This window comes from Myotis lucifugus, unplaced genomic scaffold (genome assembly GCF_000147115.1).
Source record: "Myotis lucifugus unplaced genomic scaffold, Myoluc2.0 scaffold_65, whole genome shotgun sequence".
NCBI classification, from domain to species: domain Eukaryota; kingdom Metazoa; phylum Chordata; class Mammalia; order Chiroptera; family Vespertilionidae; genus Myotis; species Myotis lucifugus.
In genome coordinates, this window is record NW_005871113.1 from 1,459,050 (window position 1) to 1,484,617 (window position 25,568).

General features: G+C 37.7%; 1 protein-coding gene across 2 annotated transcripts in view; it reads left to right on the forward strand.

Annotated features, from left to right (window-relative positions):
* Window positions 1-25,568, forward strand: part of HMCN1 (hemicentin 1) — a 374,104-nt gene that overhangs the window by 70,487 nt on the left and 278,049 nt on the right. For both annotated transcript variants that reach the window (XM_023754745.1, XM_006089863.3), the window contains exon 2: window positions 21,396-21,466. In XM_023754745.1, the coding sequence (XP_023610513.1) occupies window positions 21,396-21,466 (71 nt within the window). The remainder of the gene's footprint in view (window positions 1-21,395; window positions 21,467-25,568) is intronic.

A 25,568-nucleotide genomic window follows, 5' to 3' on the forward strand; every position in this document is an offset into this window, starting at 1 on the left:
TTTCCTGTAATCAACCAGTAGCCCCAACCATGTCAAAGCTGGGTGTTCTAGCTCTGGTCTGCCTGGTCAGCATTCTCTTATGAACCCGAAGGACCCGACAGGGTACCAAGCTCTTCCTCACACAATCACATCAGTGTAGTTCACTGAGTCCATTAGAATAGCCAGGAGTGCTTTCTTGCAGCCCATAAGTGTTTTGAACTAACAGATCAGGCTTTTAAAAATAGATATCTCTTTGGCTAGCGTCAGAAATTAGTCTGTTGTTGAATCAGTTTCAGTGAGATTCAGTGGCATGTTGGGTGCCCAACGGGAGTCAATGCCTCCAAAATAAATAAAATTTTAGCTAACGATGTGGACTTCCTCATTTAGGTTTTCATAATTTTAAAAATGGGTAATGTTTTTCTTGACAGAAAACACCCTGTTTGACAGAGAGTACTTCAGATTCAGGATTTTTTGGTTTGTTTGCTTACGAAAGCAACTGATGTTCCTCGTTGAAAACTTGGAAATTCTATACAAGTATAAAGAAAAACAAAATCAGCAAAATTCTAGCAATCTCACTGTTAAAATTTAATGTATTTCTTTTGACTCCTTTCTTCCCTCCTTTTACCGGTCTTTCTTTTCTTTTTGTTGCGAATGGAGGCTGTGTTCTATGGGATATTTTGTTTTATTATTTCATCTCCCCCCTCCCCACACACACACAAACATCATGAGTATTTCCACAAGCAATTAACCTACTCCAAAACAGTATTTTAAATATTACAAACGGTTCTTTGTGTATTTCATTATCTTCTATTGGAAATTAAAGGAATTTTCCTCTTGAAAGAGAACATTTGATTCGATATTGTAATTTCCTGGGAACAATGTATTCTTGTCATGAGACATAATCATTTTATGGAAAAAGGCAGTTCACTCTTCCCCTCGATCCACTGCATCTCTAAGGCAAACATGGGAAACAGGTGTGCGAGGAGGCACCGTATTAAAAGATGCCCTTAGAAATCTAAGGAAAAATGCAAATGGTGTTTAATGCTAATTTCATAGCTCTGCACATTCATGGGTATTTTATTGTTGTTGTTCTTTTGCCTTAATTGACCACAAGTTTGATGTTGCCTCAATTTACTACAGATTTCTGGCCAACGAGCTTATTTTTGATTGAAGTTAGTCATGAGCTTCCCAGGCGCCATCTCCTGGTTTTGTGGTTTCAGCGGAATCCGAGTCAGGCCCATTGAGTAGTTCCTGTGACCGAAAGCCAGAAGATAGAACCGAAGGAAAATACCCTGTTCTGGAAAAATAAGCCCCCCCGAAGGACCTGCGTGTCTTTCCTGATTTCTTTTTCTTCCTAAATGAAGAACTAAAACTGAAACAAGAAACAGTATTTTCAATTTAATTAAAACAATCCAGACTTCTAGAAAAAAGTAATTAAATTACCAAGGTTCGTAGTGCAGCCAAGTGTCTTATTATGTTCTTATTACTTTACTACTAGGCTACTATTTTTATTTTTTTTCCTTTCAAACGTATCTGAACACGTTGGAACTAACGGCAAGTAGGTTTTTGTTTGTTTGTTTGGATCACCATCAGCAACATTTTATGGGGGAAACGATAGCAGATCTTTGGTAGAAATGGGATTAGATGTAAAATGTTCTGTCCTCGCCCTGAGACTGTGATGATGAGAATATCATCATTAATTCATGTGTCCTGCGTGCTGGGCTTTATGCTTCAGCTGGCTTACTCTCTCAGCAACTCTGGGGAGGTTTATGAAATAACTTGTTATAGCTAGTAAGCAGCAAAGGCACACCTGGCATTCATGGTTGTTTTATTCCCTAGCCTATATTTCTCAAACTTTTTTTATTTTATATTTTTATTGATTTCAGAGAGGAAGGGAAAGGGAGAGATAGAAACATCAATGATGAGAGAAAAATCATTGATCGGCTGCCTCCTGCACACCCCACACTGGGGATCAAGCCCGCAACCCGGGCATGTGCCCTGACCCGGAATCGAACTACTGCCTGGAATCAAACTACTGAGCCACACTGGCTAGGCTTTAAACTTTTTATTCCATCAGAGCAATTGACCTATTTTCTTAAAACAAACAAACAAAAACCTAACACCTAAAGTGGTACAGGAAACTTTGAGTCTATTCTAAAGGTAACTCTTACTTCTGTATGTGGCCAAAGAGGGAGAAAGAAATAAATGGAGTCTTAATATACCTATAGGCTAATGTATCCTTGAGAAAAAGTGTGAATAGGCTTTTATTACCGTTTTATTATATCTTAACGCAACAGAAAGGAGAAACAGGAAATTGTTCCTAATGTTACTCAGATTCAGTAGATACTTACTGAGCATCTACTATGTCTTAGAAGCCAGCTGTTCACACAAGTGTTAGCCACACAGAACCACTTAGGAGAGGTATTTCCAAGTCTCTACACAAAGGCACTGAAGCTTAGAGAATTAAGTATCCTTTCACTAATAATATAGAACCAGTATAAAAACATAGGTCTTGCCTTGAAATGCAATATTCTTCTATTGTGTCTTTCTTCAGTGCCATTGTTAGAGGATATCCATGAAAATTTGTACATAAAACTTTATTTTAAAATAGACAAGATTTGTGCAGTGCTTACTTTGTTTTGAATGGCAAGAAAAGTGTGGTAGCAATTGCCGATTTCTATCTGTAACTGTGTTTGAGATATTGGATGTCTGGAGTTTTGATACATGTAGCCAGTTTAAAATAATCATGAAATTATTATATCGATTCTGCCCAAAATGAACCATTTCTCATCTTACTCTTCAATGGATGGTCACTTGAATTTTTGCCTGTTTGTTATTTATGCTATATTTACTCGGCATTTATATTTTAGGTAGGGGGTGTGTCAACATTCTTAATCTTTGTCAAATCCATTGGCAGGCACATTTATCCTAGTGTTTGGTCAGTTGCTTAGGGGACAAAACCAAACAGCATATTGGTTGTGTTATGTTGGGCTTTGTGGTTTTACAGTGTAGGAAGTCCAGTCCTTGTTCAATATCATGCAACCATTTCTGTTCTAAAATGTTTTCTACTATATGTAACCAGTGGTTTAAAAAAGTATTTGGAGGAGACTGAAGAAATTTAGATTCCAAAACAAAGCAACGGTGCCAGAATCTAATCAATCAGGAATTCCTTTGTTTCTGCAACAATTAAACATTGGAAAATGACTTTTGGTGAATGGGAACTGATTTGAGTGTGGTTTGGAGTAAAGAATGTGGGCTGTCGAGTCAGATAGCTCCAGGTTGAGTATCTGGGCTCTGCTCTTCATTTGTCAAATGAGATAAGAGTCCCTCACTCGCAGGGCTGTTTTGAGGAGCGCACAATAAAATCGATGCGCAGTGCCAGACGAAAAGCAGATGGCTATTATTACTTCCTAGTACTTCCAGCTCGATTCCTAAACATATAAAACATGTGGATTTTGAGAATGTTCAAATGTTAAGACTCAAAAATTAAGGAATTTAGGATACGGCCTTGATTCGAACGTGGTCGTTGCAAGTCACACGATCCCATTCTCCCTAGAAATGATCCAAAACAAGGTCATGAGAAAGAAAAATGTAAACAACCATTTTTGGTGAGAGTGAGAGACGGCTAAAACCCCAGGTTACCCCCCCAAAGGAATTTCTGCCCACAGCTGTGGAGCGTGTCCGGCAGGATGCGGACATGGACAGGAGTGGGGACAGGAAGCAGCCTCTGCACTAAGAGGACTAGTTTGGAAGATGGAGAGGTACACTGAGGTGCGGCGCCTGAACTCCATTTTTATAACAGAACAGATCGGTTGCACCAGTAGAGGGCAGACGTTCGCAGACCCAGTGCGGTTCTTAGTGAGAAAAATGGGCTAACACCACACCAAACACAGCCCTGGTGTACAGCATAGTGGTAGACAGTCATACACTTTACCAAGTGGCTCTCCTGATACTTCCAGTGCCCACCTGGCACTGCACATAGTTATGGCAATATTATTGACTATATTCCCCATGCTGTACTTATACAATCCCATGACTGTTCTGTAACTACCAATTTGTAGTTCTTAATCCCTTCCCAACCTCCCTCCCTTCTGGTAACCGGCAGTCTGTTTTCTGTGTCTATGAGTCTGTTTCTGTTTTGTTTGTTCATTTATTTTGCTCTTTAGACTCCAAATATAAGTGAAACCATATGGTATTTGTCTCTGTCTGACTTATTTCACTTTACATAATACCCTGTAGGTCCATCCATGCTGTTACAAATGGTAAGATTTCATTATTTTTTATGGCTGAATAATATCCCATTGTATATATGTACCCTAACTTTTTTATCCAGTCATCTGTTGATGGGCACTTAGGTTGCTTCCCTTTCTTGGCTGTTGTAAATAATGCTGCAGTAATATTGAATGTAAACCGTAATTGTAGAAAGAAATTTAGCACTGGCCAGTGTGCCTCAGTTGGTTGGACATTGTCCCCTGCACTAAAAGGTGGCTGATTCCATTCTCTGGTCAGGGCACATGCCAGGGTTGTGGGTGTGCAGGGGGCAGCCAATCGAGGTTCTGCTCTCATATCGATGTTTCTCTATCTCCCTCTCCCTTACTCTCTCTCTAAAAAAAAATCAAATTAAAAATCTTTAAAAAAAGATTTAAACTATAAAAAAGCCAAATTTCTTCTTTATAAGTATAAACCAAAAATATAGGCTTTAATTTTTATAATTGATAAGAAAATCCTGGCTTCAACATAATGCATTAATAAATAATCTCATCAAACTATTTTATATGATTATATTATGTTAAGCTTGGGGCTATCTTTGCTGAACCTGTGGTCTTCATTCTTTCCCAAACATTAAAGGAACAAAATAGAAACAAACACACAAAGAACACAAACCATACTTTCAGCAAATGGCCAGTCTCTGTTGCAGTGGAGGAGAAAAAAGTGAGTTAAGAAAACTGTGTCCATTGACTGAAGAAATAAACATACAAACAAAGTCATTTATCATGAGAAAAAGTGTTATTATCCTGGGACGTGTCCCTGGGTGCTTCCCCACATGAACCGCCAACAAGCAGCTGCTGGTAAAGAAAAAAAAAGTACCAGTTTCAAAACTGTGATAGAAAAAAGAAACAACCCAAGATCTTTAAAAAAAGAATCACAAGGAAAAAATGAGTAAATGAAAGGGAAAACCAAAAGCTAGGCAAAGAGAGTTTATGAGAAAGAAGAAAACCATGTGACTACAAAAGATAAAAATGGTGGTTGAACAGAGTGTGCCATTGATTTAAAAATAAAGCAACACAAAACATTGAAGAAATAAATGTCTCTATGAAGGACAGGAATTCAGAAAAGATTTGGTAGGTAAACAGCAGAGAGGCTCCAGAAAGAAATAGAAAAATAAAATAAAATTGACAGGAAATAAAAGTCAAATTGACAGGAAAATACACAAGATTAAACACTGCTGAAAATATAGCAAAGATCTAAAGGGATGGCTGTGAGGAAAGAGCAAAATGAAACAAATTTTCAGAGTTCAAAAGTTCGATTAGAACAAGCATGTCAAACTCAAAGGCTAACATGGGCCAAATAAACAAAGCTTAAGTTTATGTGGGCCGCAAAAAAAAAAAAAAGCTTCAATTTTCATAGAAACGTAGGTTTATTTTGATAGAGACATGCTGAATACAAAGGGCTGAAATAAATGAGTAATAGCAGAATAACTGCACAAATTAATCATGACAATCAGCTGCTAAAATATTCGCTGCTAGTATTAGTAGAGAGAAATGGTGCGCCTACGCAAAAGACGTGTAAGGGAAATGAATGCAACACGATTATAGTAATCAGTCATTAGCGAACATTGTAGTTCGTTATTAATAATTATATATAACAGGATATTGAAAAAATTAAGTTATGAAATTTTTATTAAAATGTTTCTTACATACCGTTAGATTGGCTGGGATGCAAAAATATTCGTTGTGGGCCACATGCGGCCTGTAGGCCGCGAGTTTGACATGCTTGATTAGAGAATAGTAGCTAGAGAAGACAAAGGAAATCAAGCATGCCCATTACTGGCGTCAATAATAAGAGGAAATGGAAATCATGTGACAAAACAAATATTTAAAGGTAGAAATTAAGTGAAGTCCCATAAATTAACAAAACAAAAAAAATAGGAGCAATTTAGAGTGACAGACCTTAATTTTCTTCCATAATTCCTGACAAATCAAGTGGACAAAAATATGTAAATCTATAGGATGTCGTCAACATAATTAGTAAGATGGATCTAATTTATATGTAACACTATGTTTCCTGAAAACAGAGGATACATTTTCTCAATTGATCCAAGTGATCATGGATTATTAGCAGAAACCAAACATTTACAGTATCACAAGGAAAAGTCCACTAATCTGAACACAATAAAACTAAAAATTAGTTATAAGAGAAGAAAATTTAAAATAATTCATCAAAATTAAAATTTTTTTTCTCAAAATCATGTCAAAGAGGAAATCAAAACTAAAATTGTTAAAGTCTAGAAAATAAATGTAATAAAAACACAGCATATCAGAATCTACGCTATATGCATAAAACAACTCCCAGAAGAAAAAATATAAATTTACTATTTTGAGTAGTAAATTAGGAAGTTAGAAGAAAACAATAAAACCAGTCTATCCAAAGCAAAATGAGATGATTAAGAATCATAAAAGCAAAAATGAATTAATTATGTAAAAGGTAAATAAAAGTACTTCTTTGGAAAAAATAAAATATTAGCTAATGAAATTTTTAAAAAAGGTAGCACAATAATAGGAAAAATATCTGGAAATGTAAGTTATAAGAAATGTTGTTTTCTAAACCCTAGGTGAGTACTTTGAAAAACTGGTTAAATTTCTAGAGAGGGGTAATTTATGAAAAGACTTCAAACTATATAGAACATACAAACAGACAAATTAACAAATTAACAGGGTGAGGGAGTTTTGCAGAAAAATCTAGGCCCTGATGATATCATAAGGGAATACTACCAAAACTTTAAAAACCTGTAACGTCAATGGCATTTAAACTGTTCCAGAGAACAGGAAATGGAAATTTAACAATTTTTAAAATTATGTGAGCATGATATTGACATCAAAATTTAATAAAGATTGATCTTAAAAGAAAACATTAGGTTATTCATGTCCATGCAAATAAGTAGCAAAAATCCTAAATAAAATGTTGACAGACAGAATCTAATACACATTAAAAGAAAAAAAATCCTGATTAAGGGGATTTATTTTGGGGACATAATGGTTCAATGAAAAGAAATCTATTAACATTACATTTAAAGAGGAAAGCACATGATTTAGTTCATACATGTGAAAAGGCAACACAATTTAATGTTCACACTTTACTTAACAAAAAGAACAACCTCTAATACTATTGGGAATCCTATATAATAAAGAGCTAATATGCTAACGGTCATCACGCCACCACGCGGTAACCACCAGTCAGCAGGAGGCTGCGTGCGCAGCGAGGTGTGTAAGGGTGGCTGTGCAAGGAGGCGGGGCTACTGTGCGAATCACTCGCTGGGCCTCTAGTAGATAGATATTGTTTTAACCTGATAAAATATATCTATTTCAATCCCAAGTCCAGTGTCATATTCAATGGGGAAACACTAGAATATTCTTGCTATTTTCAGAAACAGATAATAAAGTTCATTATCACCTTTATTACTTAACATTGTTCTGGAGTACTAAACCAATTCAATTAGACCAGAAAAAAAATTAGAGATATAAAAATAGAAAAACATTTACAGTTGATCTGATTGTGTAATTAAGAAACCAAAAGAATCAGCTGAAAAGTCTTACAGAGTAAAAATATTCCAAAGAGCTATGAAAGAAAAAATTAATATAAAAAATCAATAGCTCTTCTATAATAGAGTTACAGTGATTTATAAGACATAGTGAAAGAAAGACCCCAATTTAGAAGGCTTCTAATGTTCCCAAATAATACTTCAATAATTGCAATAATATACCATGGAAAACCTCAGCATCTTGTTAACTTCTCCTAACTCATTCTGTCAATTTATGTGACATTTACAAAAATACCTACAGGATATTTTTGGACCTAAGTAGGCTAATCTGAAGTTGATATGGGAAAATATATCAGCACAAAAGCCAGGAAAATTTCTCTAGGAGGGACTAATAATGTGGAATTAGCCCCACCAGAGATTAAATAAAGCATATTACGCCTCAGATATTAAGATAATTTGCTTGTCGGGCATGAAGGGAAAGATTAATTGAAAAGACTACAGAATATATACATGAACTCCAGTGTCAAGTAATATCAATGGAAAAATGGATTTTTCAATAAATAATGATGAGCTGACAGGGTAGCCATTTGGAAAAAATAAATAAAAAGGATCCATACCTCATAGTTTACACCAGCAGAAACTTCAAATGGATCGTAGATGTAAATGTAAAACATAAACTATAAAACTATGAGGAGACATCATGGGGCAATTCTATATAACTTCTGCGTGAAGAAAGCTTTTCCAACTACCATAAATAAAACAGGAACCATAAGAAAAAAGTAAGTTTTACTATTTCTGCATAGCCAAAATAGCTATAAGGAACATCAAACCAGAGAAAAATTTTTTCAAGTCATATCACAGACAAAACTTAATTACCAAACATATAAAGAACTTCTATATATTGACAGAAAAATCCAGTAGCCCAATATAAAAATGGACAAAGATTGTGGACATTCATTTGACACAAAGGAAAGGATGAGAGGTCTTCCCTTGATACTATAATATTAAGCAGCCCTTTCCCAATTATCTGTCTCAATAGCCTGCTTATTTCTATCATAGCACCCATTCTAACCTGTTGTGTTTTTTTTTCTCTCTTTGCTTGATTACTTATTTTATTCTCCATTTTCTCTTCAAGGCTGTGAATTCCATGAGGAAAGGGATCATGTCTGTCTCTTTCACAGGTTCCCTGTGCCAAACATCATGCTGTCAGACATAAGGAAGGCACTTAGGAATCTATTCTATTCTAGTCTGTTCGATCCCTTCTTCAGATAAATGCCTTTTAAACATTCTTCCTTACGACCTGTGCCAAACATCTCCAGCTTTCTTATAGTAGACTTACAGAATTAAAAAGAAGTCATGTAAGTTCACATAGTAAGTAAGCTACAATGTGAACTATCTCATTAGGTTTTCAATGGCCAACTTCAAGCATGGCGCATGATTACCTAATAAGGATGTAATAATTATCCATTGAATTAAAAAGTGTTAGAAGAGTGTTTGCCAAAAGAGATCTTAAATTTTTGTCAGTCTGTTCTTTGGCAGAGTGTATGCGTCATTAATAACTGTACAAGAGTCTTAAATTCAATTTAATTTGCTTTGAATTTTCTTCAGTTAATTCATCTGTCTCTTTGACTTTATTGATTTAATTATCATAATGAAATTAATAGGCAAAATTAGAGATAATGTGTGAATGACTTCAGAAGTTCTCTAATTTTTTAGGACTAGATGCCATAATTGTTTTTAAGAAATTTACATTACTTTCTTTATATTATTTTATATATTATTTATATTATTCTTTTCTTAAATATTTTTTAGACAGCCATACTAATGTTTTCCGACTTCTCCAGACACCACACTTTTAATTTCTTATTAAATGTTAATTAGCAATCCTAAATCAGATAACTACTTTCTCTTTTTGGTAAATGCTCTTTTTATCTCAGTCTTGTTTGGGTATTAATATTTTTAAGTATCAAAAAAGTGGGAATTAAAGATTAAGCATTTATGAAATGTGTTATCATGTAACTTTGAATTCTGAGATCTAATTTAATGACAAGTATGGGAAATTAGGTTCTACTAGAGGCCTGGTGCATGATTTCGTGCATGGGTGGGGTCTGGCTGGCCTGCCCCGATTGGGGCTAACTGGGCAGGGCCGTCTGGGGGGCGAGGGGTCTCGGGTGGTTCCTAGCCGGCCCCACCCCCTGGCCAAACTCCCTGTCGAGGGGACAATTTGCATATTGGCCTTTTATTATATAGGATTCTTTCCAACAGCAAATAAGTAGAGTTTTGGTTATCTAAAATTAAAAATTCACATAAACACAAACTGACTTTTCCATCTTATACAAGGTAAAAATATAAATATATTTTTTAGACTGCATGGCTTAATAAGAATGTACCTTATTTTCTAGTGCCTTTTAGGAATGGGAATTCAATTTCATTAAATTATCTTAAGTGATAGGCACAAGAAAGCATTATTTTTTTTCTAAGCTCTCAGAGATATAATACTCCTTGTATTATAATAGATACATATTTTCCCTTGACATTGCCCTTGTTTAATGCCCTTGACATTGCCATGAAAGTTGCTGGCAGTAGCAGCATGCTGTCCTCGTTACACTTTCAGGGCAACTCTGTGGTGTAGGTATGATTATTATCCCCATGTCGTAGATGAGGAAACGGAATCATTGAGGTTAAAGAGCTGGACAAAAATGAAAAGCAAAACACCAATCCGTGGCCACACCTTGATTCTAATCCAAGTCGTTTTGATTACCCTGCCCGAACTCTCAACCAAAGCAGTAGACTTGCCTCTTAGGTCTAGCATTTAGTCAGTGTGGGCCATGTGAGTGAACACCACCACAGCAAATGCCACTTCCTCTCTGCTCTGCATCGTTGCTGGTGGCGTCTGGAGCCTCGCTAACCCCAGAACCATTAGTCAGTTTGGTTGGGAACTGCACTTGGAAATATTGCCCTTTCGGGGTCTCTGCTAATTGTTATTCAGGGATGCCTGTACAACACATGTTAATTATGGCATTTTGGTTTGAGTACAGATTGTTCAACAGAGAAACAACCGCTGCCTTTGGGAGTTCAGGTTTTCGGGGAAGGCTTGATATCATCAGGGAGCTGGAATATTCTTCAGAGTGAAGCGGAGACGCCTGGGAACTGGGGGCCGGGGTGCTGAAACCCGGTGGAGATGAAAGGACCAACGACTGTGATACCTGAGAAATGCAGAATGCCTCTCGCTGCTTGTCTCTAGTTTGGGGAAAGGGTTGGGTGTGCGCCACAGCCTCTTGGTATCTGTGGGGACACACAGGCCTTTCCTTGCAAGTGCAGCTGTGCTTTGGTGACTTGGGGAGAGAGGGAGTGGGACCGCTGCCACGTGGCTGCTTTCCATCCCCAGGTCCGGGCCTGAGGTGTCGGGTTAAAAATGCCCTGGAGAAGATTGACACTGGAACAAAGTAATTAACTTCGTTGGCCTTGAGGAGTCTTTGGTAACTTCCAAATCTGGGACACTTTTAGTCACCGAGGTGATTCCTCTGAACTTCTTCATTTTAGGAGATGTGTTTACATTCAAAATGAATGTTCATTTAAATGATGATTCCAGATTGTGTTCAATACTTACAGTCATACTGGGTATTTCATGCTTCCAGTATTTCTTCTCTGAAGAGAAAAAAGCAAGGCAGATACACGTGTGTGTGTGAACAGACACACATCGTTGCAAGAGTATGTAGAGAAAATAAACATCCATAACAAGCAGAAGGGAACCCACATGTTTGACTGTGCTTGACCTTCAGTGTGACGAGTCTGAAGGGTGTTTTCTTTCATTCAGTCAAAAGGAATTCTTTGTGTGTTCAATAAAGACTAACTGTAGGAAGATGACATTGCCAGGGCTGTGCACTTAAAAGAAAGATGAAAGCTGGAAGTGAGAGGATTGAAAATGAATACCATATCCAGATAATGACTGTTTTGATTACCTCCTAAATACCTAAAATATTTCACCTCACAGCATTAACAGATGATGTCTCAAATCAATGATTTCCTGGCTATCTTGCTTATGCTCCGAAATACGTACTTTTGCGCCTTTTCCTAGTGGCCATTGAAAACCAATTAAGAACCGCATGCAGCCAGAATTCATGAGCAAACCTCAAGCTTGTATGTGACTAAGTGAAATTCCTCTCTTCTTAAAGTATAAGTACAATAATTTTAAAAAATTTGAAGAAAAAAGTGCTCTGCCTACTCTACCTATTCTAAATTTTAATTTTTAACCTGGTGTGACCCTTTAGAATTTGTTCTTATGCATTATCTGTCTTTGTAGATAGTTACAGCACAGTGTATATACAATTCTGTCTCGCCTTTTCATAGGATAAACTTTTGCTTGTGTTTATACATGGAACAATAGTTTAATTGTTGTCTAATATTATTTAGAGAATCATATGCTTTTAATCATATCTCTGTTTTGACATTATTTATTGGTATACTAGGAATAGCAATGTCTTTATTTTTAGTGAATTATAACAAAGAAGGAAATGACTTTATCACAATACAATTTTAGGACTCACACCTGTAACACACGTAACTATGGTAAATTCACAAAAGTGGCAACCACTTCTCACCTTACCAACAGTATAAATATTCCAGGTTTATTATAATTCCGGTTTGAGTGATAATCTTTAAGAAATTGTGTTCTGTCTTGTCAGGTTCTTCAAATTTGCTGCAGTCTGCATCTCTTTCCTTCTAACTAGAGATGAACATTCGCTCCTGGTCTCTTTTCTTTGTCATCCTTACTTCAATGAATTTTCCTTTCATCTAGTGATTGGTAATTTATTTTTTAAAAAAATAAATGGAATGATCTCTTTGGATAGTAAAGATTTTAATCTGTTTTAATTAATGACAAACATTGCCAAATCTGGCTTTATTTTCATTTGATTTTTATATTTTCATTTGATTGTATATGTTTATACCTGTCAGTATTTTCCCTTTTGCTTTTTCTATTACATTAAAAAGGAGGGTGTTATTCTTCTATATATGTGTCCTATATTCTAATTTAGATGCAGTTAAAGAATTGTAATGATTATATCGAACCATTTAATCCTTTTGGAGCTTCTTTGATTCAATACTGTAAAATATGAAGTTAAATATTTTAAATTAAATAATCCTGTTTTATATTCCTTGTCTTCAGATACAGTGTGTCTATAGATTGTTCATTCTTTTCTATTTATTACATATTTATTTGTATACCACAAATTCTATCCTCTTAGTTATTGGTGTTTGTAATGTCCTTTTCTGTCTTGTCAGTTTTCGTTGATATAAATTTTCTGTGTCCTGTTAAAAATAAATTTAAGTATATTGTTGCTAAGTATTTTAAAACATACACAAGCAAGAAATAATTCTTTTTGAGGTTTGTAATATATTATATCCGTAAATTAACTTGCCAGAATACATCTATTTTAATATTTAGCGTTCTTTATATAACCATGTTGTTGTTGTTTTCATTAAAAAAAATCTCTTATGCTTTTCAATAAACAGTGCTACGTAAGTCAATGTCATGTTAAACCTGGTGCATTTACTTTGTTGCTGGGGTTGTAAGTGAGTGGTTCCTTTTTTTAGCCTTCGTAACCCTGGTTTATGGGTCTCTTCTGGACAGCTGGAGCACCGTCTGGCATCACACATGAAGTATGAATTGTGTAATTCGGGTGAATCTCTTTGAGTTAAATGCTCTGATATTTGCATTTAGAACTGGCTTTGCACAAAATAAAGATGGGCGGCAAAATCCAGGCTGATGGTTTTCAGCCACAGTGTTGAAAGGAGGACAAGATCCCCTGAGCATAGCGTGGTGCCTGCGAGGGAGCACCCGTGGGCACCCGGATGCCTGTGGACCAAGTGCGGGCCCACGGTGGCCTCTGAGGTCTTTGCTCTGGGATGCAGCTGAGCTCGGCCTCTGGCCAGGTGGGCTGCAGGGCTCCCGCCAGGCACGGGACCAAAGCACTGTGCTCTACCTGGAGGGGAAGCTGTGAAGCTGAGCCAGACATTTCCTCTTCCCATGGCCCTGCTGCCTTAACCCTTGGCAGATAGGCGACCCCCCTGGGGATCTTTAAACCTCAGTGCCGGGCGTGCATGGTATCTGGATTAGGAGTTGCGGAAAGACTTGGCCTGGCTGAGGGCTGAGACTTGGCCTCTGGCCTTGGTCGGTGCTCTGGCTTCCTCATCTCCGCAGCTCCACCCTCACATCCAGGTCTCTGCCAGGGCGGGTGGTGGATGGTGACAGCCGGCAGAAGCAGACATGGGGCTGCTGGGTAGGACCGGGGTTATCTGGGGTAGGAGAACAGGTGGCTGAGAACCTGTCCCCAGAAGCTGGTGAGAGGCAGGACCACACAGGAGCCAAATCTCCAAGCTCAGAGTGCACGTTCCACCGTCCCATGGGCCTTCACTTATAAAACACAGATACAAAGATAAAATTATTTCAAGACAGCGACTGCAAAGCATTAAACCCCAGGGCAAGGGCCCTTAGAGAGCAGGGCCTTGTGCTACTGCAGTGGTCAGAAGTCTGTGCAGCCAGCCCTTTAATTGGTAAGACACACCTAGATATGTCTGACTCTGTTTCAATGCATTTGCTTGCTTGAGCTTCTCCTGCCAACTTGAACTAACCTTAACAATATATTGCCTGTTTGTTGAATGAATGAATGCAAGTATTTAGGGGAAACCATCCATATATTATCACATATATACAGACACATAATAGCATCTATTATATTTTTAACAGTGTCTCTGATTCCCATATTTTTTAAAGTATTTACTTCATAAATATGGTTTTGAACCACTGACTTGTATTTTCCCTGTATGTAAGCATGATCAGAGGACTGCATACATTTGTTTAGTTGTGGAAACAATCAGGGCTGAAGTGAAGTCTATTCTCCTAACATGCGGAAACATCCACGGTATTAATGATACTTTTCTAAGCATTTGCAAACATAATTTTTCTTCTTCAACAACATTTTAACTCTCCTTTCATAATTCTTCTTTTCTTCATCCCTCACTGATGTCTAGATTCATTTGGAAGACTGTTAAAGAATTGCCTAAGAGAACAGTGACAACTTTGCCATGAATTCTAATGTTTTCTTAAAATTTAAAACATATGTTTATATAAGACTATCATTATTTAAATTTTAAAATGTGCTTGTACATAGCATCAGTTTTCTTCTTGTTTGCTCTCAGGGAACCTTGAACACATTGGAAAGACTGTTCATTCAATGTTATTAAATAGCATGACTTAAAATATTATGTTTTCTTATCTCTCTGAGGATACCTCATCAGTGCATAGAGATATGTTGATGTTAAAATACTATTTTGTATATAAAAGTACAGGCAAAACCGAGAGTCTGAGCTTCGTTGGCCATTAACAATCCCACGGCTGTTTTTTAAGAGTGCTGGCTGCAGCCCTGGCCAAAGGCCAGTCTAAGCAATAACATCCTACTCCATGTACCTCAAAGTCCTGTGTCAGTTACGAAGGCATTCTCCTTTGCTTCCTGCTCTAAACAACTGTGTAACGTTGCTGAATTTGTGTTCATGCTTTTTCTATATCCTGTGCAGCAGTCCAAGCGGCATGACTTGCACTCATTGTACATCTATCATCTGCAGTCTTGTTAAATTGCATCTGTTTCAGGTTATCACACAACTCATTGTTAAATGAATAATCTCTTTGGATGGCGGAGCAGAATGCTATTTAATCACTATTAGCCAACAGGCTATGCATGAATTCATCATTGACCTGGATTTTATAAAACACACCAAATTCATCACTTCATGTCAAAACAATCATTAAGGGCCTGTAAGTGGTCTTGAAAATTACCTGTTTAATGTGAGTAGGAATGCACTCAATTAAATGAGTCCTGAAATATATTTGGCGTCAGCCCAGCTCGAAGTCAGGAAACAGTTCTGTTTTTGTGGATTAGATGCAGATCGTTTAAAAATGGTGCTGGACAGCAACATTATAATTGAATGGAGATAGAGAAATCTGGAAGTGTATGCTGTAGATTAAATTGAAAACAGTAAAAGTAAAGATAGTTATTTATCTGATTTTCTGTAGCCCCCCCCCCCACCAAGCAGGAAATAGGATTTTTCAATTTTCATTTAGATAACGTTAATGCTTTGAATATGTGTGTTTATACTAGCAACTTCGCACATAGAAAACATCGTAATTGATTTGTGTTCAATTAATCGACTGGGAGTAGGAGTTTTAGGAAGTGGAACTTGTTGAGATTTAGCTCATTGAAGGGACTTCTGAGTGGGCCATGCCTCAATGTCTGGAATTGTGCTGTAATGTCACCCTCTGTGAACCAGTAAGTTCCAGTCATACCTCATCTCCTCCTTGATGCCTCTACAGCAGCGGTTCTCAACCTGTGGGTCGCGACCCCTTTGGCAGTCAAACGACCCTTTCACAGGGGTCGCCTAAGACCATCCTGCATATCAGATATTTACATGACGATTCATAACAGTAGCAACATTACAGTTATGAAGTAGCAACGAAAATAATTTTATGGTTGGGTCACAACATGAGGAACTGTATTTAAAGGGCCAGAAGGTTGAGAACCACTGCTCTACAGTGTGCTTCCCAAGAGCTCAGGGTCTCTCTGTCCTCTCTGGACACTGAGAAAACTTTCTGCCCCTCTACCCCTGTGTCACCTGGCTATGCTCAGAGGCTAGATTAGATTCTTAAACTTTTCATAGCTTGATATTTTGTAAGATTTCAACTGTATTTAAATTTCCATCATGGTAGGCCCTGTGATTTATATATTTCTTTGCTTCTTCTATGTTTTACAATATAATTGGTTAGTTTATAATGCAGCTTAGGCGGGTCTTGTTTTCACGTCTCATGTATGTATGTGTAACTATAAATATAACACCAAAAATATATACTTTAAAACACAACAACAAAGGACATTTGAAGACTATTATAAAAGCATTCACACACAGTGCTTAGACCCCCACACATAGCAATAAATCTTCCTCATATTATCAAGGAACCACTTTGAGTGAAGAAAAACCATAAGGAGCAGAAGTCTGTTCATGGAAAGGAAAAAGGAAATGAGCAAGTGGATATCGATCTTGCCAAGTGAAGCAGTGAAAGAAAATACTGTATGACCTTGTGAATTTCTTTCCATTATTTTCTCAAATACAATCCAGCAGCTCAGATTAAGAGAACAATGGCTGAGATGCTGGAAAAAAATTCAAGCATCTGATAAATCGCTAGGAAATGGGCAATAACAAAATTAATGTAAAAAGGAAAGGCTTCCTTAGTTTCATTAATAACAAATTAATGAAAAGAGGAAAGACTTCCTTAGAGTTTCAGTTATTGTTTTTAATCGAAAGTGGTTTTCTGGCCTGGCTAGTGTGGCTCAGTGGTTGAGCATTGACCTATGAACCAGGAGGTCACAGTTCCATTCCTGGTCAGGGTACATGCCCAGGTTGTGGGCTCTATCCCCAGTGGGAGTCTGCAGGAGGCAGCCAGTTGATGATTCTCTCTCATCATTGGTGTTTCCATCTCTCTCTCCCTCTCTGAAATCAATAAAAATATATTTCTTAAAAAAAAGTGGTCTTCTGAAGAGCAAGGCATTTCTCAAATTTGTAATAATACATGTTACCTTAATGTTTCCTTTGGTTTTAAAAATTTGCTATATGTGGAAAATTGTCTGTTGATTAGCTACATCAATATCCTGATTAAAGTAAAGAACAAAACACTTTGGTTAACAGAGAAAATGGAAAAGTGTTGGTTGGCTACTCGGTGATCATGTAACATGGTCTTTAGTAGTAGCATGGAGGCTCCGTGGTGTAATGAAAAAAAGGATCTGGTTTAACCTTCATTGTTTTTTTTTCCTTGTCTCCCTGCTTTCCATCTTTATACATTTATTGATAAGGAATCTACTGTAGGTACATTGAGACCATTCATCTTCTGGTGACAGTCAAGTGAGGGAGACACAAAAGCATTGGCAGTTGCAGTATCACCTAGTCTCATGTGGTAGATGCCCCACGCCACAGACACAGGGTACTTACTGTGCTAGCCCTCCAAGGGACTGGGTGGCTTTAGTTTATCACCTAACCTTCAATTGTTTATGAATTTTATCTGTCCTGCCCTTTTCATGAGGTTGTTGTGAGGCTTAAGGGAGTCCCTCTATGTTACCAAGTATTGTGAATTGTAAAAAATACTTGCAAATATAGTTTTAGGTAATAACAATAATTTGATAGGATATAGGATTGCCTTGTAAACTTGGTATATAGAATTTAAAAAGAAATTAGCATTATGAAGAACTACTTGTTTTCTTTCATTTGAAATCCTGAATTTTCATCTCCTCTTTGAGCTCTCCCTTGTTTCTTTCTAAAATAAAACAGCAAAAAAAAAACACCCCAAAAAACATTCTTTATAGGAATTAGTGCTCCCACACTACCTTATCTGTACTTCTGTTTCTGCACTTGCTGCATTGTACTGTGATTACATGTTTACAGTTTTATCTTCTGCACCAGACCATCAGGACTTGAAGGCAGGGTTCATGTTTGTTCATCCTTGTTACCAGTGGCAACCACATATACTAGATGCTCAATATATGTTTGCTAAATAGATTGTAGAAGGAATTTTCCAGTGAGGTTTGTTTGTATGTTTAATTATAGTATCTACTAGGCAAGAGGGATATTTTTTGTCTCTTAAAGATAATGTCCAGACATGTGACAATAAAGAATTCTGGATGTTGTGTGCATCATATTAGGCATCTGGACCATGGCCTGTCCTGCCCGTGGTCCAGAGGAAAGGAGGAGAAAGTTAGTGGTGATATGGTCATTGACAGAATGGAGATCTTGGGAAACAGGAAATGTTAGTCAGCTGTGCAGGTTACTCAGTGTAGAAATGTGTTCAGATATCTTAACCTCTTTCTTCACCGCCATCAATTTTCAATTTCCTCTTCTCTGGACCTCATGTTTTCTTGTCTGTAGAAAAGAGAATTGAACCAGATGATCTTTAATGCCTCTTCTGTTTCGATGATTCTATTTGGAGATGGATAGGTGTTTTATTATTTTTTGGTGTGTTTTCTTTATAAACAATGAGGTAAAATTAATCGAATGAAGAGGAAATGATCTCTACATTCTGCTAAGTGTTACACACCTTCATTCTTCCCTTATATTTATTATATAAATATTATCAAAACAACATTAAAGCAAATTGGAGAAAAGGCAACAGAGTCAAGGGATAGGACTTAAATCAGGCTTTATAGAATGAGAGGTGTATGGGCAGATGAAAGACAGTGGGGATGGTCACGGGGGTGGTGAGGAAGCACAGTAGCTTCATGCTAAGTCAAGGGTGTTGACGAATTTGGAAGGTTGGATTAGTAGAAGAGAGGGCCTGGAATGCGTTGGAGAGTTCTCCTTTAATTCTGTAAGCAACAGAGGACCATGTTCAGGCAGGAAGGGAGGACAAAGTTGTACCTGCTGAATGTCATCAAAGGCTTGGCAGGGGATGAAACCAACATGAGCAAAAAGGAAGAGAAGGGGAAGTTGCTCATGACAGGACTGGCACAGGGCTCTACTAAGAGAAGACAAAGACTGGGATGGAAGCAAGTCCTGAAGGGAGGAGGGCCGATTCTGCCAAGTAGTCATATCATTCAATTCAAAACAGTTGGAAAGGACACTTACAGCTGGAAGGATATGGCAGCTCCACAAGACTTTACCTCTCCTGAGTATTTCTCATAACTGATAAAAGATTTATCTCAGCTGTCCATGTGGTTTGCAAAAAATGTTTATTAATGAGCTGCAGGAGAGAGTTCCTATCTTTGTTGAACACAGGTGGATATTGGAGTCTCTGGAAAAACTAAATGAAGGCTAATCGGTCCTCTTATTTTGATAGCATTTCTTGGTTTCCATTCTTGAAGAACCAGGCATACATCCAGGGCTATTTTTAAAAATTGTTATTAAAGGGAATGTTCTTGCATGTATGCACTTTTCATTGTTCTGTAATTGGTTTTTTTTTCTAGCATATTTTGTATTCCTTTCTACTGCTTGAGTTTTGAACTCCAGAATTATTTCAGTATTATGCCATGTAGGAATATGGAAGCTTGGCTTAACACTACTGCTGACAACTTACATGTCAGTGTAACTGCCTGGCATGTTCTCCACTGTTTGGCATTCCTTTGCAAAGTATGCCTTTGTTTAGTCTTGAGGGAGTAGGCTTTGCCGATTTTCCATATACTCAGGACATGACTTTTGCACAGCTAGCGACTGCTCCGCCTGCATGGAATGTAGATGTTTGCATTTTCACCGTTCCTCCAATCTCCCCTCCATTCCTTTTGCATACTGCAAGGTGTCTCATGTGTGGTGAAGGATGGAGCCATATTTTTGTGTATAATTTCAAAAAAAAATTACATAGGTTATGGTGGACAAATTGTGCTTCTTTTCCAATTCACTTCTTTTATTTCTACAATCCTATAGCCTGTTTTTGTATCACATTGAGCTCATTATAGAAAGCCTGGCTAATTAATTGTTATCCTTTGAAGTCACAAAATCCTTTTCTAACAGTGTCCCTTGGAAGCTAGAAATGTGAAAACTAAATGTTAAGTGTTTTTATAATTTTTTACTGTAGTTACATATTACAGTTTTGTAATATATTCATTAGATGTAATAGAATTTTTTTTAATCTACCCTGGGAATTTAAGCTGGTATGTCTCTGCATATGATACTCAGATGAATTGTTTAAATATATGGGTATTTCCTGGGGGAAAAATCTTTAATACCTGTAAGGGCCGCTTTCGACTTGCCTATTTTAAATGTTGATTTTTATCTTAAAAAGAGATTAAAATGTTAGTATAGACATGGTACATCCTAAAATAGTATTTATTGCTAACTCAACCCACACTGGGACCTGGGCTTCTTCTCTTCATCGAACTTCGGTCCTGGTTTTCCAGCAAATGCCGTGGCCGCCACCTGTTCCTATTGGAAGCAGTGATGTTTGCAATACATCGGGGCAGTTAGGAGAGTGGCAGCAACCCCAGAGGGAGTCATGGTGGTCACAGCCAGCTCAGGAGAATGGTGGAAATGACGGACATGAACCCCAGTCATGAGGAAGAAAGTGATAGGGACAATTTCCTGAGCTTTTAATGTCCTCATATCTTTGCATCTGCAAGTTCTTCAAAACCCTGTGGAATAGATATTGAAGGTTATTTGTTCTTATTTTGTTGTTGTTTAGTGTTCCACTTTTTATTTGAAATGAGTTTGGACTTCCAGAAAAGCTGCAGACACATTTACAATATATAGTTAAGGAAACAGAATCATAGGATAAATAGCGATTCACTTAAAATCCAACAACAACATAGGTGTTCAGTAAATATTTACTGACCTGTGAGAGTAGAAGGGGACTGGAACTGAGGTCTCCTGACTCTTTGTCTTGAGACGTTTTTAACTGCTCATTTGCCTTTTGCAAGGCTAAAAACCTCCTCTTTTAGGTATGCATAATTTAATGCAAACTATAAGCTGTTCATTGGTAGCTATAAATTAAGAAGTAGGTGTAATTTTGCACATTATTTTGTAGTAATAAATAATGTACTGCACAGTGAAAAGACATTTGCAAACACATGCATTAAAGTCTTTTATGCTGTTAATTGCGATTTATTTACCTATGTCATTTTTATCTTCACAGAAATTGGCCCAGTGACAGTTACCACAGATCCCAAGAAATTTCAGTATGAACTGAGGGAACTATATGTTCAGGTGAGTGCTTGCTTTCAACTTTATGGCATTTTTTAGGGAAAGGAAAAATCATATACTTTTAGCTGATTTTCCGTATCTTTATACCCGAAAGAAGTTATTATGGATGTTTCTATTCCAGTACGACCTCTTTTTCTCACTTGAGTCCTGAATGAATTGAACAGTGGGTCGGGGAGTGGGACAGATTGGGTTCAAAGTATCACCGTTCATTCATGCATTGCCAGTGGCTGCTTTCCTGCAGCAGCGGCTGAATTGAGTAGTTGTGACAGGATGTGTGGCCCACGCAGCCTAAGATATGTATCATGTGACCCTGTGCAGAAGTTTACTGACCCCTGCCCTTGCTGAGTCCCTTCTCTGAGAATCATTAGGAATCACCTTTTTCTTATTTTATGGATTTGAGAGAGAAAGAGACAAAGAAACATCAATTTGTTGTTCCACTTATTTATGTGTTCATTGGTTGCTTCTTGTTAACAGAGTCCAAATTAGACTTTGAAGTTTCATGATTAGTCTCACTGTTGGGTGAATGACTTAAGAACTGTATATGGTATGAGCATAATTGGGGCATATATTGAAAAACCCAAAGTTTTGTATTCCAGATAAGGTTCAGTCATCATTCTTATATTGTGCATATCCCTAGTTTAAAATTATTACTAAATTGAATTATATTTAATAAGTATCTAAATAGATTTTATATAGTCATCCCTTGACTATTTTTCTCTTTTACTAAATTTATTCTGATAATTATCTTCACTACTATACTTCATTTTTTCCCCTCTTATACCATGGCATTCTTTTCCAGTCATTATCTTGATACTTAATTACAATTTACTTTTATGTCTCTCTGCCACTTTGGATGTCCAGATTCTCTGAAAAAAAAAAAATCTTTACATAAAAATTTCAACTGTGCGAACAAGAAATTGTATTGTGCCCTAGCCTGTGTGGTTTAGTTGATTGAGTGTTGTCAGTGCACCAAAGGTTGCCAGTTCAAATCCTGGTCAGGACACATACCCAGGTTTTGGGTTCAATCCCCAGTGGGTATGTGCCAGAGGCAACCAGTCGATGTTTCTCTCTCACATCAATATTTCTTTCTCTCTCTCTCTCTTCCTCCCTCCCTCCTTCCCTCCTTCATTCCCTCCCTCCTTTTCTCTCTTTCTAAAAAAAATCAATAAAAACATATTTTAAAGAAAGAAATTATATTGCTCTCTTGTGCACTTTTTAAAAAATATATTTTATTGATTTTTTACAGAGAGGAAGGGAGAGGGATAGAGAGTTAGAAACATCGATGGGAGAGAAACATCAATCAGCTGCCTCCTGCACACCTCCCACTGGGGATGTGCCCGCAACCAAGGTACATGCCCTTGACCGGAATCGAACCTGGGACCTTTCAGTCCTCAGGCCGGCGCTCTATCCACTGAGCCAAACGGGTTAGGGGCTCTTGTGCACTTTTTATGGTCTGCTCTTCTTCCGTGATCTCTTGAAGCACTCACCATGTAGCTCTTATTGAGCATCTGATCCACCCATGGGATGAATTAGTGTCTGCAGCAGAGTGGATTTAAATGGCTGTTGAATAAATGAATGCCATATGAAGGTGGCTTTACTTGATAGTATAAAAGACACCTTTTAAAAACCTAATCATTACTTTTTATTTTATTTATTTATTTAAATCCTCACCTGCCACCACAGCTGCACTCACCAGCCCTGAGCCCGGCTTCTGGCTGAGCGGTGCTCCCGCTGTGGGAGTGCACTGATCACCAGGGGGCAGCTCCTGTGTTGAGCGTCTGCCTCCTGGTGGTCAGTGCATGTCATAGCGACTGGTCAACCGGTCGTTCGATCGTAACAGTGGCTTAGGCTTTTATATATATAGATTTCTACTATTACCTCTAGTGCTCCAGAGTCCCTTTAAGGGAAATAATCACCAGATAATTATACCATAAATGAGCACCAGTTATGGAACATGTGCTTGTGAAAGATTTTGCAAGTATAAGTTGTTCTCTTAATTTGAACCCACACATAGTAAAATTGGTTATTACAAATGTGGATTCTCAAGCTTACTCAGGTCACCAAAATGGCAAGTAGCAAGGCTGGTTTCAAAACTGAAGGTACTGCCCTTGCCAGTTTGGCTCAGTGGATAGAGCGTTGACCCTTGCACTGAAGGGTCCGGGTTCAATTCTGGTCAAGGGCACCCTTAATCACGGTGCTACTTTTCCTCTAAATATTGATTTAAATAGCTTTATTAATCTTCTCCAATTAAGATTGATTTAGATAATCTCTCTTTGTATTTTGCTTTAAAGTATGAAAGTAGAGAACTAAAGACAGATGTAGGTCAATGGCTGGTCTCCACCTCAATGAAATAAAGTTGTTCCTTAAAGATTTTGACTTGCACTTTTACCTCCATCACTTTGAGTAATGGCTCACCTAAAATTAATGAGCAGCAAAGGACAAAGTTAATTTTAAACAAAAAATTGCTCCCTTTGCTCAAGCACATGTTCTTGCTACTTAGCTAAGAGGAGGACAAAGTGTGACCTCACACTTTGAGTGTGACTTTACAACTCCTTGGAGAGATAAGAATAAGGTACATTTTATGAGACTGAAAGGTAGTGTTTATACTACAGTTGTATATATGGGTGGTGTTTTGGTGATTTTTATTGTCAGAATTAAAACTTTAGTTTGCCGCTGGAGTTTTCTTCAGAGTGATGAATTCTCTGGGGGCCAAAGAATCCTATATCTTCAGGGAGTGAAGGATGGGGACTGAGATAAGGGAATGGATGGCTCAGAGAGGGAATTCTTGGCTCTTTTCTGGCCATCCATCCTGGTGTCCTGTCCAGAAGCAAATACCTAGTTGATTTCTTAATGATCTTTTGTGTGTACTTCAAAGGACAAAGTATAGAAGGGTATTACAGCTGCAGGATTGTTTTTCAAAGCAGAATATACAGACGGAATGGGGTGGGTGTGGATTCTGATGGGAAGTTACGTGATTTTCTTTTCAAAGTGTGCATGTGTGGGAGTGTTCTTAAGGGTAAATCCGTGAGTCATTGCAGAGTAAATATTGCAGTTACATGTGACAAAATAACATTGAAGAAGAGGAATCCACTGACCTGTGATGCTGCATGTACTCCATACTTACTACTTAACCAACTGAGGGATTGCTCTGGTCCCAGCAATAAGTACTGCATCTAATTTTGTCAGTTTTTAGATGATGGGAAGGATGGAGATAGAAATATTTTCCTTGGGAGAGTGTTTCTTAACCTAAAGCCAGGACCCCGTAGAGAAAATTATAAAGCTCATTTCAACCAAGTGGATGTAGAGGGGAAAAAAGTTTCTTCTCCATCCAAATTGCTCAGAAGTGGTTCTCAAGAAGCCATTTCTTAGGCTTTGAAAAGCTCTCAAAGAAGAATTGTGGAGACTTGGTATTGGTGTTAACTTTGAGTATTATTTGTCCAGTTACCCATTCAGATGTAAGAATTCCTTCCAGAAACCTATTGATACCCCAGGCATTGACACCAGTTAGAGATTGCATAGCACTGGCCTTCGTCAGATGATACCTGGAGGCCTCCTGGAGTAATATTTGCATGTTCAGAGCTGAGGTGGACTTTCTTTGGAGGCAGGTGGCATTGTTGAATACTGGTGCAGTCACCAGCTAACTCCCTCGGGTTTCCTCATGTAAACTTTAAACCAGGTCTCCATCCTTCTATATTCATGTTGACTTTTAATTTTTATTTAAAAAAATATATATTTTATTGATTTTTTATAGAGAGGAAGGGAGAGGGATAGAGAGTTAGAAACAACGATGAGAGAGAAATATCGATCAGCTGCCTCCTGCACATCCCCCACTGGGGATGTGCCCTCAACCAAGGTACATGCCCTTGACTGGAATCGAACCTGGGACCCTTCAGTCCGCAGGCTGACGTTTTATCCACTGAGCCAAACCGGTTAGGGCTCATGTTGACTTTTAAAAGTCCTCATTTATCTTCTCCAGGGGTCCTCAAACATTTAGTATAGTATAGTATAGTATAGTATACTAAGTATAGTCTCCCTTTTGAGATGATCTAGATCTTAGTTCAACTTTGTTTAGTGTGCATAGGAATTTTTTCATAGTTTTTTTTAA